The sequence below is a fragment of the Lates calcarifer genome, linkage group LG6 (genome assembly GCF_001640805.2).
Source record: "Lates calcarifer isolate ASB-BC8 linkage group LG6, TLL_Latcal_v3, whole genome shotgun sequence".
NCBI classification, from domain to species: domain Eukaryota; kingdom Metazoa; phylum Chordata; class Actinopteri; family Centropomidae; genus Lates; species Lates calcarifer.
This window is the reverse complement of record NC_066838.1, coordinates 3,256,268-3,275,865: the sequence shown is the minus strand read 5'-3', so window position 1 is coordinate 3,275,865 and position 19,598 is coordinate 3,256,268. Positions and strand designations below refer to the sequence as shown.

The window sequence follows — 19,598 nt, the reverse complement described above, 5'->3', positions numbered from 1 at the left end:
GGATGAATATAATTTGAATATAATTTTGTGCTTCATAGCCCTACAGTGGCCTCAGCTGAGCTTGCTATTTGAGAAAGAAAAATCCTTATTCATTTGGTAAGCTTTTTAACAAAGAGATTTTTTTTATTGAAAATGTGTGGGTCTGTACAGTATATTTTTGGCATGAGGTGATCTTGGTTGCTGTTGTTCAGTGAAGAGGACATTCATTTGGTGAAAATAGTACCATTTTTGCCAGACAGTCAAAACAAACAAACAAAACACTGTAAATAACTGCTCCTGATAAAAAGGCTTAAGATTATGTCTTAGAGACTTTGTACAAAATTAGCTATTGTCAAAGATTTGGTCTGGTCTATCCTCACCTTACCCCTGCAATATAAAAAAACATACAGAGAAGCAAAGACAGCACAAGACAATTAACTTGTCTTGTTGAGACAAAATTCGTCCCTGGGTAACATGGTGCTTATTGTCAGGAGGTTTGTTTTATAGGCGTAAAATGGTCCCGATGAATCAAGGTTCATGTGACCGGTACGAGGCGTGGTTTACAACGTCAATATTGATTGACGTGGGTACCAAGACCAGGAAGCCAGCAGTGACATCATTTTCCAGAATTCCCCTTCAGTGTCGCTTTAACGACGAAGAGCCAGAGCGACGAAGAAAGAAAAGCAGAAAAATAACATTGTGCCGCTGCCGGTGAATCCCAAGTGTCTGAGCTGCTTTAAAAAACCAAGACATTAAAGGTCAGTGTCTACCAAACCCTTGAACCAGAGGCTTCTTAGCAGTAGCTAACTGTTACAACCAGGTTTCGTTTACCTACCAAGCTAACGTAACGGCTAAGGTTAGCTCTTTGGTTCCCTGCTCTGTCTGTTGAACAAAGACGCTCTTATTAGCGACTCAGTTTTGTTTTCATTCATATACCATATAACAATGTGTCCTAATTTTAGCTAACTGTTACAGTCTGCTAGCATATGGCTGCAATATTAATCTGTTTTCTCTAACCAGCTAATAGTCTTTGGTTAATTTTTAATAACAATGAAGTGAGGCACCATAACGTTAGCTAACGTTGATCTGCAACATTTAATGTCGCAACTTAACCAGTCATATGACACGGCAGTAATAACACCCTGAAATTAAACACTGATTTTTTCCCTCGGTATCAGAGTAACAAGAAAATGCCCAATCTATTATGACTGAGCTAGCGTCTGTTAAGCCCTGCGTATTATCTTTCAACTGCTTAATTCAGTTCCTGTGTTGTTATAGCGTTAATACAACAGCTTGCTGTGCCTGTTTATAAAGGATAACGGTATTCTATTTGTCTGTAACGTCTGAATTCATATAATGTAGCCCATTTAATATGTACAGTAGGAAAGGAAGGGTGTGGGTCAGTTCTTTTTCCTTTTACCGTTGTCAGTCGTCCTCCTTCCCACTCGCTCTCTCTCTTTCCCAGCCATGTCAATAGACCGGAATAAGCTGCCAAGAAGACCACATTCTTTTATCTAACCAATTCGTTCAGGCTTACTGAAGTTAGCCTTCTCTTTCCTTTCCATTTTCCACCAAAGCTTTTGCTTTTGCTTGCTACACACTTTGAGGCTAAGTAGCAATGAGTACAACAGTTGAACTGCTCTTAGTAAAGGAATGCATTTATGGGACACTTGCCAAACGTTTTATCACCATCTCTGCTCCCTGTTTAAAAACAAATGTAGGAAATGTGCTTTTACATTTCAAATAATGTCAGTCGTCCTCATCGTCTGATCTACAAGTCGCAGAGGTTACTCAACAATTATGTCATTGCAAGAACTGCCCAAACACTCATTTTTTCCAGGCTACACTTATACCTCCTGTCTGCTAGTCCAAACGAGGGAGGAATATAAAGGGAGCAAACAAACACAGCTGAAAAGTAAACACTAGAAGGTATTAAAATGCCTCTCTGTGTTCACTGACACAATGATGCACTTGTCTGCAAGCACTGAGAATATCAGAATGGAGTAGTGGCTGGAGTAGCTGGGAGAGTGAGAGGTTGCCATAATGTGATTGTGGTCAGAGTGATTCTGTTATTTTAGGGCAGCAATGCAGTTTTCTCTTACTGTTGTCAAAATGAGTGTTTGACCACATGTCTTTACAGTTAGTATGTATGTGACATCAATGTGGACTCATATCTGTGATGTCTTATACACTTAAAAACGTTAGATTTGTTCATGGGTTATTTTGGCTTAGTATGGTGTATTATCTTTTAATGGGAATAATTTGCGAGCTTAGTCAATATGAAGGAGAGTGAGTCAGCATTTTTTTAAACTTGACTTGAGTTTGTTTTTTCATATTACTGTCTTTGGTGTTTGTCGTGTCTATCAGTATGTAATTGTCACATACTGTGTTTAGAGGTTTGTCATGATATTTGTTCCTTTTTTTATATTACTGTCATCCTCATCACTTTGTTTTTCTGTTCCCTATTGAGTAAGAGATGTGCTCACATGTCTTGTGATGGTGACATGCAGTTGTCGCGGTGTGGTGAAGAAAATGGGTGAGAAATCAGTGATGCCTCTGTTCTTATCTCTTTTTTAATCTTAAAGTAGAAGGACTAGACAGATTTAAGGGCAGTTTGCTTTTGTAAGATGTTTTTTTTTTTGGCATTATTGTCTATTTCTGACTGCACTCAAAAGCCCAGTACACTGCATTAGTGTCTGTGCCAGTACTGGCCTTGTCAAGTGGTTTATGTATTGGCCATAACATGACTAATCCACATTAAATACAGATTTTTTTGTCACTGTTGTAATTAAATCCTTTTTCGTTTGTTTTTTATCAGTTCATTCAGTCGTGGTGGGTTGCCAGTGCCACCTCAGTTTGGCCTCATGTTACCTTACATTAAAATTTGTTGCATGCAGTGAGATATACAAATTTTAAATTCAAATTCAGCTTCCAGTAATGGAGTGTGGAAGTACACTGGGATTCTTGCATGGATATGATCAACAAAGAGGGGGCTTGGTTTAACATGAAAGAGAGACACAAATAGTGATACACTGAGTAAAGTCAAGTTAGCTCTGGTATTAGATTGGTATTCAGTATTAGAGCATATCCTGGGTTGAGGTATTGGAAGCTGTATCAGCAGTAGAGCTGAAATAATTAGCTAATAATCGAATTTAAAAAAAAATTGAAGCAAAAATGGGAAAAAGTTACAGATTTGAACTACTCAGATGTGAATATCATCTATTTTTGAGTGTCCCATCAGAATAAACTTAAGGGATTTGGACTGTTGGTCAGAGAATACAAGACATTTCTAGATGCCACTTTGGACTCTGAACTTACACAAAATAATTGGTAGATAAGAAGGAAATAGTAGTAGCTAGGGAATTGGATCTGTGCATCTATACTTTATCTGACAGGTGACAGTAGAGAGAGACATTATTTAAATTTTTTGCTTTAAGATTTTTAATGTTAACACTAGATGTAGTAAATGAGCTTGGGAAAGAGCCACTATCTTCCTCTCTTTCCAAAACACTATAGACACCATGGCACAGGTGTCTATAGTAAGAAATGTGAGAATTGGTGCAAATCAAGGCAAATGAATGAATGAGCTGGATTTACACAAGAGATGTTAAACCCAAACACACCTGTGTTTGTTACCTGTCATAGCATAACTGTGTGTTTTTTGTACTGTGGGCATAACCTCTGTCAGCTGACTGACTGTTATCTGTAATTTCCTCTTCCCACTTCACATTGATGTTTTGTTTATGTGCTATGGTAATGAGGTCTTCTGAGTCTAGTTTTGGTTATGGCTAGACCACAAGGGAGTTCAGACTCTTTCATGCACCATGGTTTGCAACATGATGGGATCCTAAGAGGTATTAACTATTGCCTGTGCTGTGGTGCTCTCATGCATCTCTCTCTCCACCCTTGTTTACTCATGTATTATGTTTTGCAGCAGCTTTTACATGACGTAAGTCACCTGTATAGGTCCATGTGCTTTTCTATCTAATGTCATTGTTTGAACTTCAGCAGAAAGTTTTTATCATGAAAACAGCGCAGAAGTGAAGTTGCACATTGTAATTGAGCTACTTCTGCTTGCATACCCTCTGTCCTCCTCTCATTTGTTATTTTGATCCACACATTTGTAATTTACTGCAACATGTCAAGTTCAAAGTCATCACACATATTCACCTTAAGTCCATCCAGTGTGAGAACAAGTTTGCAGTAATGTATTGTGATGTTACTAAATCATGGCAGACATCAGATTAAAGGTTTATCAAATGAATTCTGTCACAATAGTTGAATAGTAGTTTTGAGCCATATAGCTCACTGCTAGTTCTACAGTTAATATTATCATCACATCTGTTTGAAAATTCCACTAAGGCTTCATCTAATAACTATTTTCATTATTGAATTATCTGCTGATTATTTTCTCCATTAATTGTTGTGTCTATAGAAGGTCAGAAAAATAATGAAAAAAAAGTCAATTTTATCAACAGTCTGAAACTTGGAGGCTCTTGAAATTAAATGATTGATCAGTTATCAGAATTGCTGATTGATTTACTGTCAGCTGACCATTTGCTTCAGCTCCAATATCAGTTCCTAAGAGCGTGTTCTCCCTATTCATTAACCACTCTTTGACATTTCAGTCCTCTCGTGTGATACACTGTTTTTGCATATTTATTTGCTTGAACCAGCTTGTTGTTCCTCTGGTTGTTCTGAGCAGAATATCTGGCTCTCTTTGGCTAGCTGAATGGTTTTTCTTCATCAGTCGCTCATTTATTTAATCTCTGTGCCATTTTCATGTTGGTTAGCATTATTTTTCAAAGTTGGTTTTGCTTCTCAGTGGAATCGCCAGCACCAATATCCACAGATGCAAATTACAGAGTCATGATTGATTGATGATTGATTCAAAATGTGGCTTAATGGAGTTTAAAGGTAATAGATGACATTAAGGTAACATGAGGATATCCTGGTTGTCTGGTGGGGCATATCTAGCTGGGTTGTAATCTCACACAGTCATGCTGTCCTCCTTTTCTTAAGGTCCTCCATTCACTGCTGTTTGTGTTTTCTCCTTAGGATGTCTCTGTATCCATCTCTCGAGGACCTAAAGGTCGACAAGGTCATCAAGGTAAGTGTGTTAGGATGAATCAGTTTTAGACAAAGCCATTTATGTGCAAGTGATTAGCTCTGTAGTTTGTAGTAGAGTGTGCTATTGTTTCGACTAGTACTTAAGGGGCACACCCGTGATTTTACACAGAAGTTCAGTTTAATTGTCATAAATAGTACAACACAGCTTCTGAGAACAGTTGTATCATGTCTTCTGTGGCTCTGGAGATTTCCGAAGTCTGAACAAAAGTAACAAAAATGTAATGTAGTAGCTTTATGGGAACCATAGGATCCAGTGTTTTTTTAAGTTAACCCTAAGTCAGGATATCTTGGCTTCAAGCGCCTTTGATTTTTACGCCAACTGAATGGGAGTCAACAAAAAGTCACAGAGTACTATATCACAGAGTATCCTTTTCATTTTAGGATCACATCTGCATTTGATTGAAAATATATTTTTTTCAAGGCTTGAGATTTTAAAACATCTTTTAAAAAGGTTATGCATTTTTAATGAAGATTTGTGGTTTCTTAATAAGCCTACATGAATTATTTCTCCTTTTTCTCATTTGTATTGTACTGATAACAGTTGCCCTGTTATCCAGTATTTACCATTTTAAGCTTAAGTGCACTTCAGGTTGACTGTTGCACATAATTACTTTCTAGGCCCAGGCCCAGTTTGCCCAGACTACCACCCCCATGCCTGCCATCACTGAGGGAACCTACCAGCCTCAGCCTGCTACTGCTGGGGTGCCAGGATCAAGTGAGTTTTTTGAAAGTTTTTAGAGAGTACTTTATACCTCTGTTTTGTTACAGACGTATTTGTACACAAAAAATGAGCAAAGACCCCTCATACTCTAACCTAACCTGCAGCAGAAACACTTGCACCTGTACCTACACTCCCTTTTTCCTTATCATTTTATCTGTCTCACTGTGTGGGGGGTCTGGGGTTATTCTTTGAATAGTTCTGTAGAATCTGGGGCGGATGAAGAGCTGCAGTGAAAGGACTGGGATGGGAGGTGGAGGTATGGGGTCTTTGGAAAATAATGGAGCCTCCCACACCGGCTGTGGTTTATGTTGTTTTGAGTTTGTGTGTGAAAGTAGGCCTGAACTCTGCAGTAAGCTAAATTAGATATCCACAAAAGATTCAAAGTGGGTAAAAGATGGGCAGGGGGCCCTTTAGAGATGAGAGAACACAACCTTTCTGATTATTTTCACTCACTTCTCCCCCTTTTCCCATTCTCCCGCTCATTCTGCTTCTCCTTTCTCTGTTTGGATGCAGAGTCCTGTGGGCTTTTGGTCTTTTGTTTTTACCTCAGCAGTGCTAGCTATGAGTCACCATGGAGACTGGCTCTGGCAGTTGCGCTGGGACAGGGCATGATGGGAGAAAGAGAGAGGAGGGGTTGATTTGAAATGGAGGGAGGAGGGAGGAGGGAGAGACCCAAGAGTGAGCTCAAGGGGTAATGGGAGGAGTTTGTTCTCCTGGTGGTGAGGAGTGAAAGAGAGAGGGTGGTTGGAGGGGACGGCCTCCTTGACATCAGCACTGGACCACAGCTGTGCCAGATACACTGATGCTAGAAATTGTGGTCACTGCACTTACTCAACAGCATGATGTTTCTTCTCTCTGTCAAGGTTTTCCTTCATCAGTAGAATGTAGTTAAATTGAAAAGCTGCAATATCATCTCAATTGTGATTTCTTCCTCACTTTAAAACATCAGTAAGACACATTTGCCTGGGAAAGCAAGACTCATATACAGCTATAAGAGTTTCTCAGGAGACATTAATCCAGGTTGTCATTTACTGACTAATTTGGAAGTATGGGTTTGAGTTCAAGGGTTTTCCACATACTGTAGCTAAAGATAGAATTCTGAAGAGTAAGGGGTCAGGCAAGGGATAAACTGCAAGAAACTGAAAATTTTATTGAATTAAGGGGCAGAGGCATGTGAAGGAGAAGTGAATGAAAGAGTGATAAAACAGGACAGCATAAAAATCTAAATGAGTGCTAAAAGAGAGGGCAGACCATGACTAGGCATTCACAGTGAAATAATGAAACATGCAGTGTTTTATCAGGGACTAGTGTAGGAGTTGTACAAGATGAATCATAATTTTCATTTGTGGTCATTTGTGGTTTTTGTGTTTGGCCTACATGTAGGTGTGTTTATGCCCCCTCCTTTTTTATACCATGACTAGGGTTGCAAAATTCTAGGAAATCTTCAAAGTTGGAAACTTTCCAAGCTTCTCAGTGGGAATATATGGGAATCAATGGAAACATATTAACAGGAATAAACTGGGTATTTGAAAAATTGCAGGTTAGTCTATAACAGAGAACGTAAATGTAACTGAAAAAAATCATCTCGCAGCATAATTTTGGTTAAAACAACCAGATTTAATGCAAATTCAGTTGCATTTCTCCCCTGCTCGGGTCATTCCTCCATCACATGCACAGATCATTTCAAGAATCCTGCTCAGTATAGCAGGACTATTGAGGCCACACTGCTGCATCTGAGCCCACTGACTACATCCAGTCAAGAAATTTTTTATAATTTTACAGAGTTAAATATGTTTGATCTATGGAATTAAAGTTTAACTAACAAAAAAATAAATCATAATGTCTTTGTACAGTGGCTGGCTAGCCAGTAAGCCAGAGACTGTAAATATGAGCTAGTTAGCACCACTTCATTGACAGTTTGAGTCGTTCTGCTCGAGGTTTCTGCCTCTTGAATGGAAGTTTTTCTTCTCCACTGCTGCCCAGTGCTGCTCATAGTGGGAATTGTAGGGACTCTCTTAAGAGTACGGTCTAAACCTGCTCTATATCAAAAGTGCCCTGAGATAACTTATGTTGTGATTTGTTTATCCATCCATTATATATACCACTTATCTGTTACGGGTTGCAGGGGGGGCGGGAGCCTATCCCAGCTAACAATAGGCAAGAGGCAGGGTAAACCCTGTACGGGTCACCAGTCCATCACAGGGCCAACATATACAGACAAACAACCATTCATACTCACATTCACACCTATGGGCAATTTAGAGTCACCAATTAACCTGCATGTCTTTGGACTGTGGGAGGAAGCCAGAGTATCCAGAGGGAACCCACACAGGCACAGTGAACGTGCAGACTCCACACAGAAAAGTCCCGGGCTCAAACCGGAGCTCCAACCCAGAACCTTCTTGCTGTGAGGCAACAGTGCTAACCACTGCACCACTGTGCCGCCCTATGTTGTGATTTGGTACTATATAATTACAAATCAACTTGACTTGAATTAAAGTGATTAACTATCATGGTGCTAGCTAGCTCAACTGTGACGTTGTTTCTTCTGCTCTCTGCCAGTTTTCTGTTCCCATACAAGAATATAGGTTATAGTTTGATTTAGCAGCTGATTGAGGAGAGTTCATGTATTCATCTAGCCTATTTCTGTTAATTTATCTGGCATCAATTGTAAAATATTTTACATTTTCCAACTTGGAATATTTCAAAAATACCCCAGCTTGACTTCCCATGGAAAGTTTCTGAAAATTTACCTGAAATTTTCCACCCCTTTGCAACCCTAACAATGACCAGAGCTGGGTAGAGTAGAGTTGAGGTTGGAATGACTGACTCAAACGATGTTGACATTAGACTTGACTCCACCTGGTAACCATCATTGTTCTCAAAACAAAGAAAGTCACTGAATAGTATGTTGATAAAGTATTGATCAAAACTGGCTGTTTATAATACATATGAATATATATTTATACTGATACTTAGTTATACTGATTTATAATAAAAAATGATTCAGCTCTACATGCAGTAAGCTAATTGTAAATTCAGTAGATAGCTGATCTGGAAACTGATTTATAAACATACCATCAATATATATAATATTTTTAATTTCTTATATAGTTATATAATCAGACAATCCTTAACATTACTATCCATGTCTATGTTTTGCCTGAGAGCCTTGCTGAGGCAGCAGATGGTAGAATCAGAATTTGTAGCAGCATGAAATCATAAACCCAGCCTGCTGATGCTGATGGTGTAAAGGTGTGGGGAATATTTTCTTAGCCTCTTAATACCAATCAATCATTGTTTGAGTGCCAAAGCCTATCTGAGTATTGTTGCTGGCCATGTACATGCCTCTATGGCCACAGTTTGCCATCTTCTAATGGCCTCTTCCAGTATAATTACACTCCATGTCACAAAGCAAAAGTCATGTCAAACTGGTTTCATGAACATGACAATGAGTTCAGTGTACTTCAGTGGCCTCCTCAGTCACCAGATCTGAATCCAGTAGAACACTGAGGAGTTGTCATCATGCATCACTGTAGCACAGCTGTTTCAGAGATGAGACCAGTGATGTGGCTGGTTGAGAGCATTTTTTATTTATCATCACACCCTCTGATCTATATTCTACCTCAGCCGTGGCCTGAGTTTTCACTGCTGCACATACATGAACCAAAATAGCAGGTGCACCCGGAAAGACTCGCAGTAAATTCTCAATAACTGGCTTGCATGCATACTCATGTATGTGACTCTCTACATCTGACCACTCAAGTGTCCTCTCTGTTACCTTTTGCCAAAATAAATGCAGCAATCATTGCTCTGGTACAAGGACAATGACAAGGCTTCTGTTGCCAGAAAAGAGATGCAGTCATGCAGGCAAGCAAGAAGAGGGACAGGTACACACTGTCCAAACAGGAGACAGTAAACATGAAAACACTTAAAATTCAGAGAAGAAGCTTGGTTAATATTCTGGCCCTCAAGTACTACCTCCACATATTTTATTACCTCCACATATTTAGAGTTACTTGACCAGCTGGGGCCTTACGACTCATAAGCTACAGGGCATTAGTTGGCATACAAACTGTGTGTGTATATTTATCTATCTTTGTAATATTTAAACTGTGTAGATCCTGCAGATGCCAAAGCTCCTGCAGCACCCAAGCTTATCAGCTGACATTTAACCATCTCTGTTCGCTGCCATTTCTTGATATCTTCACTTCTGCCATTCTTATTATTTTTTCGTTTTACTTTTTTCCATCCACAGTGCAAAGCATATTAATGTGAAGTTTTCAAAAGCTGCGCCTAAAGCATTCCTGATCTCATTCACTGGTGGAGGAGGAGATGAAATTGAATCTTCCCACATACCTCTATTTGATGCAGCATTCCATTTTATCACCAGCTGAATTTTAATGTTTCTCTTTAATCCTTTCTACCTCTCGCCTCTGCCCTCCAGTTAGTCTGGAGCCCAGAAGTGTCCTCTCTGTTACCTTTAAATTAAATGCAGCAATCATTGCTCTGGTACAAGGACAACGACAGGCTTCTGTTGCCAGAAAAGAGATGCAGTCATGCAGGCAAGCAAGAAGAGGGACAGGTACACACTGTCCAAACAGGAGACAGTAAACATGAAAACACTTAAAATTCAGAGAAGAAGCTTGGTTAATATTCTGGCCCTCAAGTACTACCTCCACATATTTTATTACCTCCACATATTTAGAGTTACTTGACCAGCTGGGGCCTCACGACTCATAACCTACATGGATTCAGCAGTAGGCATACAAACTGTGGGTGTACATTTATCTATCTTTGTAATATTTAACAGGAAGACAAAGAGGAGGAATGGACACACACAGACCACAGCTAATTGTGGTAGGCTTTCCATTGTTGCAAGGAACTGAATACTGATACCAGGAAAAGTTTTACTTTACCGGAACACATAGTGCTCATTATCAGCAGCTTTCCAATAGAGGGCTCAGTATAGCTTGAGCATGACCCTGCTGTGATGGACAGCATGAATAAAACATAAAATGTAGGAAAGACTGTGGTGGATAATGTAACAGTGTTTGCACATCTGTGAAATAGAAACACATAATGTACAATTTAATGGAGGCTAATTGGGCTGTCTTCAGTGTCACAATTTAGTATATAGATGCAGGGGTTAAGGAAAGACATACCTATGTATAACCATATACATTAATGTATTTATGTATTCATTTATTCATTATGTAACCCTAAGTTAAAGTTTGTTTTCTCTTATCCTCCACGTTCTCTCTTTCTTTCCTACCACCTGTCTCTCACTCTCCATCTCTTGCACCTGCTTGACTTCCCCCCATCTGCTCCTCTCATCTCAATTCTTTCCTTGGCTCACTTTTCCACCCTCCCTCCCTCCCCCTTCTCCTTCCACATGTATCTCCATTCCTCCAGGCTTGTACCCAAATCTGGAGGAGCTGGGAGACTACATGGGCCTGGCCCTCAACAGTGATGAAGTCCAGAGGAACCTGGCCCTTTTGCCTGTGGCTGACAATGTAAGTGTTTATGTGTCTTGTGGCCATCATCCTTGTTGGTTGTGATAACATTTGTTTGCAAATTGTGTGATTGGTTGCAACAACTGGCTGCTTGTGTTACTTCTGTTGATGGGTGAACATTGGATTTAAATTCATCAAGGTGGACACAAACATGACTCTAAATATATGTCCATGTTGCCCTGTAAGCAACTGTTTCCGCTGCCCCCAAGTGGCAAAAAATCTGTTTTTAGTAAACGGAAGGAGCCACAAGCTGTAGATGTATCTAGGCACTGAAGTGCTAGGTTCCTGGAGATCCACATTACCGAATGACTCACCACAGGCCTGGAGCAGCGTGTGGGAGGGTGTGAGCTCTTCACTCCCCTCCAATTGCGTGTGTGTATGTGTGGATCCCGCAGATGTCAAAGCTCTTGCAGCACTCTAGTTTATCAGCTGACATTTAACCGTCTGTGTTCTCTGCCATATGTCGATATCTTCACCTCTGCCATTATGGGTTTTTTCTTTTCGCATTTCTTAATTGTTAGTGCAAAGCATATTAATGATGAAGTTTTCAAAAGCTGCGCCTTAAGCATTCCTGATCTCATTCACTGGTGGAGGAGGAGATGAAATAGAATCCTCCCACATACCTCTATTTGATGCAGCATTCCATTTTATCACCAGCTGAATTTTAATGTTTCTCTTTAATCCTTTCTTCCTCTCAACTCTCCCCCACCCCACCCCCTATTTGTTCTTTTGTCAACCCACCTCTTTATATTCTCTCACCTTCCTTGTTGTCTTGCTTCTCTACTCCTCAGCAAGTGGCAGTGCCCTCCAGCTCAGGTTTTGCTGGAATGGTGCGGCCTGTGACAGGGGCAGATGTTGGCATCAGGCGCGCAGAGATCCGCCCAGGGCTACGGGAGATTATACTGTGTAAGGACCAGGACGGGAAGGTGGGACTCCGGCTCAGGGCCATCGACAATGTGAGTCAGCATCACAAACTCCTTGACAGACACTTGCATTAATTATTCAGCACAGACTGACTGTTGTTAACACCCATTTGACACCAAACAGATGGCCTAAGGAAATTCACACCCCTTTCTTCCACTCTCCCACACAAGATCAGGTTAATTGGTGTAAACATTCAACCTGCTTTATTCAGTACTTGGAGATTCATGTGACCCAATATCTTGATGACTTTTACAACTTTATATGCTGTTTGGAGTGGTAGTGTTCTTTATCAGGATATTGATTTATTTGAATATATTTTAATGAAAGAATAATGCGGTGGAACCATCTTGTCTGACTTTTTTAGCTACAGTCTCTCATATAGGATTATCAGTCTTGTGAACAGATACTGAACATACTTACAATGAGCAATGACATTACATTACAAGTTTAAGATTTGCCCAAAGTGCAACACACGTCTGGCCTCATATACATGGATACAAATTTTGGTGTCAAACCAGAAAAAAAGTAGCATAAGGTATATAAATACACTGCTAGTTTATTAGGTGCACCTAGCTACAACTAATACTGTCTGAGCAAAAGTAGTAAAAGTAGATTTGTGGAGCTGTTGAATTGTTTTGTTTTTTACTGAGAAGTGTTTGTTTTTGATGTGCACTTTGCTGGCTTGCCTTGGTAGACAAAATATTAGAAAAGACCCTCATTACTGTCTATGACTACTTGACAAAGTGGAGAGTTTGATAAAACTCATATTGAACACACCCGCTTCTAATAATGTGAAAATTTGAGAGGTCCCTAAAATGAGCTGAGACATGTAACAGACTTGTTTTTATTATTATATAATATCCTAGGGAATTAAAGTAACTTGCTGAAGTTAGCGGCTAAAACAGTGACTGGGTTTATTATATGTTTATTACCAGTGCCAATAAGAGCATGCTGTAAGAAAAACAAAAACAGGGTGAATGATCTCTTTTGATACTTGGCCAGCTTGAAAGTGGTAATATGATAATTCACTGTGTACTGAGTTGCACTAATACAGTGGGCAGGGTTGAAATGTCTGGAATGAGTTGGCAAACACACAAGACCCAGAGTATTGCTAATCGATGTTCTGCTGAAATGAAACAGTACACTCGTGATTTCTACTCACGCAGTACAGTCTGCAGTAAATTGGAGGCTAACATAGCAAAGAGGAGAAAACATGTTTTGACTTGTACCACTTAACAAGATACTGAATCCTCAAAATAGGACATGCAATTGAAATATATCACTCCAGTCTATTGTTAATTATATTCCAGTGACATTAAGTAAAACAGTGCATCCAGTTTTTAAAATGAACTATTCAGACATGAGCCTTCTCTTGATCCTCTTTTGTGTTACTCCTTTGATTTTGTCATTTTTAAAAAATAATCTAGCAGTGTCTTTTTTCTTTTTTTATGAACATTTAATCTCTCCTTTCCTGTTTGTGTCCTCCAGTGTCTCCTGTCTCTCCTCTCTTTACCCCCATTCCCTGGACTCAATTTGAATATTTCATCTGTTTCCTCTTTCCTCTCACAGGGAGTGTTTGTCCAGCTGGTGCAGGCTAACTCCCCTGCGGCCCTAGCTGGGCTGCGTTTTGGGGACCAGGTCCTTCAGATCAATGGTCAGAACTGTGCCGGCTGGAGCGTAGACAAGGCCCACAAGGCCCTGAAGGCTGCAGCCGAGACCCGCATTGAGCTTGTGGTCAGGGACAGGTGAGGAATATTTGACACTGCCTTTTGATAAAATGTATTGTTTACTTTAGCTGTTGGATCATTTTAATTTTCAGCCAACAGAAAGTAAAAATGTTTAGATTTAGTTTTGTAAGTATTGTGAGGCTACTGCTGTTGTCATCTTTGATATGTACAGTTACCATGGTTGCGGGTGGTTATACCAGACTGTTATGGTTCACACATACAGCAACCATGCTGATCAGTGATCAGCTCTGCAGTAATAAAACAGACTCACTCTTCTCAGGTAAATACAGTTAAAATTCCCAAACTCTGAACATGGTCAGTCACTTTCCAGTTTCAGCTTATTAGTTCAGGTCAGGCAGATAAATCAGCTTCTAAAGAGGATACAGTATATATTTTGGCAGAGGAACAAGAATTTGTTTGCCAGGTGCATACAATGTGATTGTGTAGATGTGTACAGGATGGTGAAGAAGCATGCAGTAAAACAGTAGTAGTTACTCTGTTTATTTGTTTGACTTACAGTATTGTTGAATTTTCTTTTCTTGATGAATCTCACCAAAGTTTTTATTTTCATGGGTTGCTTTTTATCTAGTTCAGTTTTTCTCATTCTCTTTTTTTGTTAGTGTGTATTGACATATTCTTCTGATATTTAAAGCAGTGAGATTTTCTGTCTGTCATCTGTTTTCAGTTTACCAGCATTTCTGTAGTGGCTCAAATGTTTGGCTCCCTCTGCTGGCTGCTCTGTCATTTTCACTGTCTTCTGCTCAGCACCCCATTTAGTTTTTATAAACATTATCAAACAGTCTTGTGTAATCTTGTATTTTCTTGTCTTTTTCTGAGCTTTTTCTGAGACAGTCTGGTACATTGTAATTTTTAGTGAAGGAGTCTCAGCATTAGGCTTTTTTTAACAAAGCTAATTCTTAATCCTCTCTCTGTGTCTGTGTGTGTCTGTAGGCCATTTCAGCGCACCGTCACCATGCACAAAGACAGCTCAGGCCACGTGGGCTTTATCTACAAGTCTGGTAAAATCACCTCACTGGTCAAAGATGGATCTGCTGCCCGCAATGGCCTGCTGACTGAGCATTACATCTGTGAAATCAATGGACAAAACATTATTGGACTCAAGGTGAGACACTTGTGTTTCTGTATATCAATCTTTACATCAAATAGTTTGATGAATACAAACTGTTGATTGGTTGTGGAAGTAAAGGAAGTACAGTATATTTTGATGAAGTTCACTGAGTCAGAGCTGAGTAGAAAATGGACTACAAATGATCCAGAATTAGAGCAGATACAGAATATTTGTGATTCTCATAAGATGTCTGTTGGCTGATTTTAAAGTTTGCATTAGGATGGCTGCTCCTTCAATAGCACAGTGTAATAAATCGTGGGGGGACGTGCAGTTTAAAGTAAGTGCAGCACTCACCAACTCCAAGTGTGTACAAATGTGAAGTATTTAGTATGTGTCAGCAGTGACAGCCTAGAAGTTTGCTTTTAGTTTTATATTTGCCCCAGTAGGTATGTACTGTTGTTTTGTCTGCCCTGTGATGAAGGTTTTGAATGTGTTCTTAGTCTGAACTTAAATTTTTTTCTGCTGCCTCTTGGCCAGGTCATCATTGTAAATGAGAATTGGTTCTCAATTGATTCACCTGGTTGAATAAAAATAAAAACATTACATTTTTTTCTCATTAGATCCAATGCAGTTCAATTCAATTTATTTATATAGCGCCATATTACAACAAAAGTCATCTCAAGGTGCTTTTCATATAGAGCAGGTCTAGACCATACTCTTTAAAATAGGTATTTACAGAGAGAGACCCAAAAAATGCAGATTTTAAAACTGTATCCTAAAGCAGAGATCATAACATCACAGTTTCCCTTACCTTTCTTACAGCTATCACCTGGAAAAGATGGTGTGCAAAACATTTAGCACAAGTGTTTTGAAGCATGCATCTGCTGCAAAGTGAATGTGTTTAACAAAACCTTGAATCTAATGATTCATTACATGAGGTCCTGACATGTCCCTGTTCCTTTGTGAAAATTCCAGGATTCTCAGATCAAGGATATTCTGACCACCTCTCCGACCACCATGACCATCACCATCATGCCCAAGTTCATCTATGAACACATGATTAAGAGGTGAGACTTGCAACATTTTATCTGATTCTTGTGCCATTACTTTATCATTCATTTTACCAATTCACATCAGTGAGTAGGTGATCCAGGTCTAATTCAGTTTCAGCTCTGCTCAGCTCAGTCTGTGATTAATACTTTGGTTGGGATTTTAGTGAGATAATCTACTGGTCATGAGTTTTACAACATCCATATTTTTCCAGTCTTAACTGGAATTCAAGTCCTATGTCTAACCTGTGGTATGAAGGTCAGCAGTAAAGTACCCAAAATATAAACATGAAGAAATAGGTCACTAAAAACTGGGAAACTGTGTACATTTCATTGAAGACAGGCCTTTTTCCAGAGATTGAAAGACTGGTTAACTTACAGCAGTGGTAGTTAATGAAGCCTTGAGAGTTAATGTAAACAATTTCTCCAGTTTCTCTAGTTTTTGTTGACCACTTACAAACCCTGTCTGTACAAAGGCAGTGTTAGAGCAAATTGTTAACTGTATAAAATAATGTGATGCATTATTAGGACAATATTGTACCAAGCCCTGAAATGGCCTCATCAATTTTTTTTTTCTAAACGAACTAATGAATGAATCAAAGCGCGTGAATGAAATGTAGTTTGTCCCCACATTTTAATTATTTCATGTGCACAAATTAAGTAAAATGCCTGCACAAAGATAAGTGTATATATAGAGAGCCATGACAAGATAAGATGTGGTAAGATAATGACCCAAAACACTAGAGGAAAAGAAATGGCTTCATACGATGGAAGATCAGCTCAGTCTCCAGACTTAAACTCGTCTCTGAACGAGATTTGATTTTCATTTTAGAAAGATGTCAGAAGTGTGTTTGGCTGCTGAATGAGTTATTTGTTCTATGCTTTTATTAGACAGTATGCTGAGACATTAAACTACATTAAAAAAAAAAACAAAAAAAAAACTGGGTCATCTGAGGCGTTTTAAAACATTTGACTGGTGGTACACCCTGGTGTGGTGTGGTTTGTGATGTGAAAGCAAAGTGGACCAACACAGGATTTTATGTCAGTAGATATACTGTATACTGAGGCTACACATCTACTGATAGTGAAGTGTTGTGAGTAATATTTGTAAGTCTTGTAAAAACATGAAAAATGTTTGGTAACCATGGCAACACAACAAGCATGTCAGTGCAAGTTATGTGGGATTTATGTGATAAAACAGAAAGTGAGGAGTCAAACCAATGGTGTGCTGAGCATCTGTGGCATCCTGTCTGTTTTAGCAGCTCCTCGACAAAAAGTGAAATGTGGCTACCACACAGTAACTAACCCTCCATAATATCACAGTACAGACGTCTTGTTTTTTCTCATCACTATTCATGATACACAAGGTCCAGTTGCAGTCTGGACTATTTATTCTCATAATAAGTTATTTTTTCCGAACCTCTGTAACACCAGAGAATCTGAACAAACTCATCAGGTTCAGTGAAGTGCAACATGAATCGCTGTTAGTCTCAGAATCTGATTCCCCATGCGGATCCACGTAGAGCCGATGATGCTGGATGTCAATTGTCCAATTAGTTACTTGTCAGTCCCATCATTAGTAATAAATCTTAGACCAACTGAACCAAGCTGCTAAAATAAACCCAGAGGAATTTTGTGTGAGCCTGCTCACTGTCAGGCTTATTAATGTGATTTTCTTTTCCAGGATGTCCACTGGTCTCCTGCGGTCAGCCATGGATCACTCTGTCCCAGAGGTGTGAGGACCAGGAGGAGGACTGTAAACTGTCAGGATGTCTTCAATACAGAGATATTGCTCTTTCTCTCTCTTCCTTACTCATATCTTTCTCTCTCTCTTTCTCTCTCTTTCTGTCTTCATACCAAACCACCTCCTGCATCGCAATCATTGTCGCTGTTTCTCATCCTTAACATAATCTTAAAATGCCTTTTTTCTATTCTTCAGTTGTTTAGTATATTCTTTACCTTTTCTACATTTTCCTCATCTCTGTTGACATTTGTACTTTTTATATGTTAACCTTGTAGTCTGAGTATTACATGTTTATTTTTTCTTGTTTTGTATTTGAGATCAAGGACATTACAAAATGTTTTTCAAAGCCATGCACACTATCATGAGTCCAGAGCTTCCTCCTCAGCATGGAGATGAATCATTGGCACGTGACGTTTCACCTTGTCAAAATGCTGTAAAAGCCAATGGTCAGTCATCAGAACCCTACAGTACCAGATTATGGCTGCGCACTCAGTCCCTGCACTTGGCCCCTAATGTGTGTACATAAATAATCTGAGCTGAACTAACACCCAGGGCCTCATGTGAAAGTGTTTGTTGACTTTGTTCTAGATTCCAGTGTACAGACATTTTTACCTGGCCAGTAAAACTAATAGGTTTTAGCAAAGGAGTTGTTTTTAGTTTACGCCACATATAGGTGAAAAGTCGTGTTGATTTTGGCATCAAGGTTCTGATTTTTTTTTTTTGACACCCAACAATTCTAGACCCATGATTTTAACATGTAAATGAGAGATACAACATAGCAGTTTCCACCTTCTCCAAGAGATGGCGGTGTATCATTTCATCACATTTCCAGTCTCTGTGGGCAGATGTCATGGTGAGACTCTGATGAGTGAGACTCTGTGTTAAATCTGTAGGTACTGGGAACATTGTGTGCACATTCCAGGGGAAAGTGTAGGGAAGGGGGCAGCAGTAGATGTTTGTTGCCATATGCAGCTGGGACTTGGCCCTGTCCACAAACACTATGAGAACCATGAGACAGTGAAAAGCACAGGTAGACGAGATCCTAGTGCAGTATGTGGATGGGTCTTTGATATGGTCTAGTGTTTCAAAGTGTAATTTTTAAGGGGATTGTTGGTTTTTGTTTGGACAGGGCTGTGCTGGACAGACCCACTAAGTGCACTTTCCATTACCTTTTAAGAGGTTGACTTTATTGTATCCATTTCAACAGTCAAGTCCTGTAGTTGTGTTTGTGGTACCTCATCTTAATGAGAGCTCATGAAAACAAACTTGGATGTTAACTATAGGAAACTGCTCAGATTTGATGCTGAAAATCATTTGCTCAAATTAAAGGTGTTGAAATTCATCATGGGTTTAACCAGTGAACCTGCTCTCCTCTGCTAAGAGTTATTAGCAGACTTTGCTCTGCAATATTCCTTCCTTAACTGATGAGCACAGTGCGACAGTGTGGAGCTCACAGTTGTGAATTTCTACTTGTTATATAGAGTTGCTCCTTTTAATGCTGTTCATGTTTGGATGCATGTATTCCTTTAATTTTCTAGGTATGCAATCTGATAAACATCACTGTCATTCTGTAAAAATGTTAGAAAAATCTAAAAGTTTATATACGAATGTAACCAAGATAATATTGTAAAACAAATAAACAATCTTTCTGTTCACATTAACCATGACCATGTTTGTCTTCACCCTCAACATTGATCTTCATACTAATATATACATTTGGGGGAAAATGCAACAAATAT

General features: G+C 39.3%; 1 protein-coding gene across 1 annotated transcript; it reads left to right on the top strand.

Moving 5' to 3' along the window:
* Positions 1-568: 568 nt before the first annotated feature.
* Positions 569-19,520, top strand: sdcbp2 (syndecan binding protein (syntenin) 2). Its single transcript, XM_018679110.2, has 9 exons — positions 569-737; positions 5,038-5,089; positions 5,728-5,824; positions 11,246-11,346; positions 12,138-12,302; positions 13,840-14,015; positions 14,949-15,120; positions 16,042-16,133; positions 17,800-19,520. The coding sequence occupies exons 2-9, from the start codon at positions 5,039-5,041 to the stop codon at positions 17,852-17,854; spliced, it is 909 nt and encodes a 302-aa protein (XP_018534626.1). The 5' UTR covers positions 569-737; position 5,038; the 3' UTR covers positions 17,855-19,520.
* The last annotated feature ends 78 nt before the right edge of the window (positions 19,521-19,598 follow it).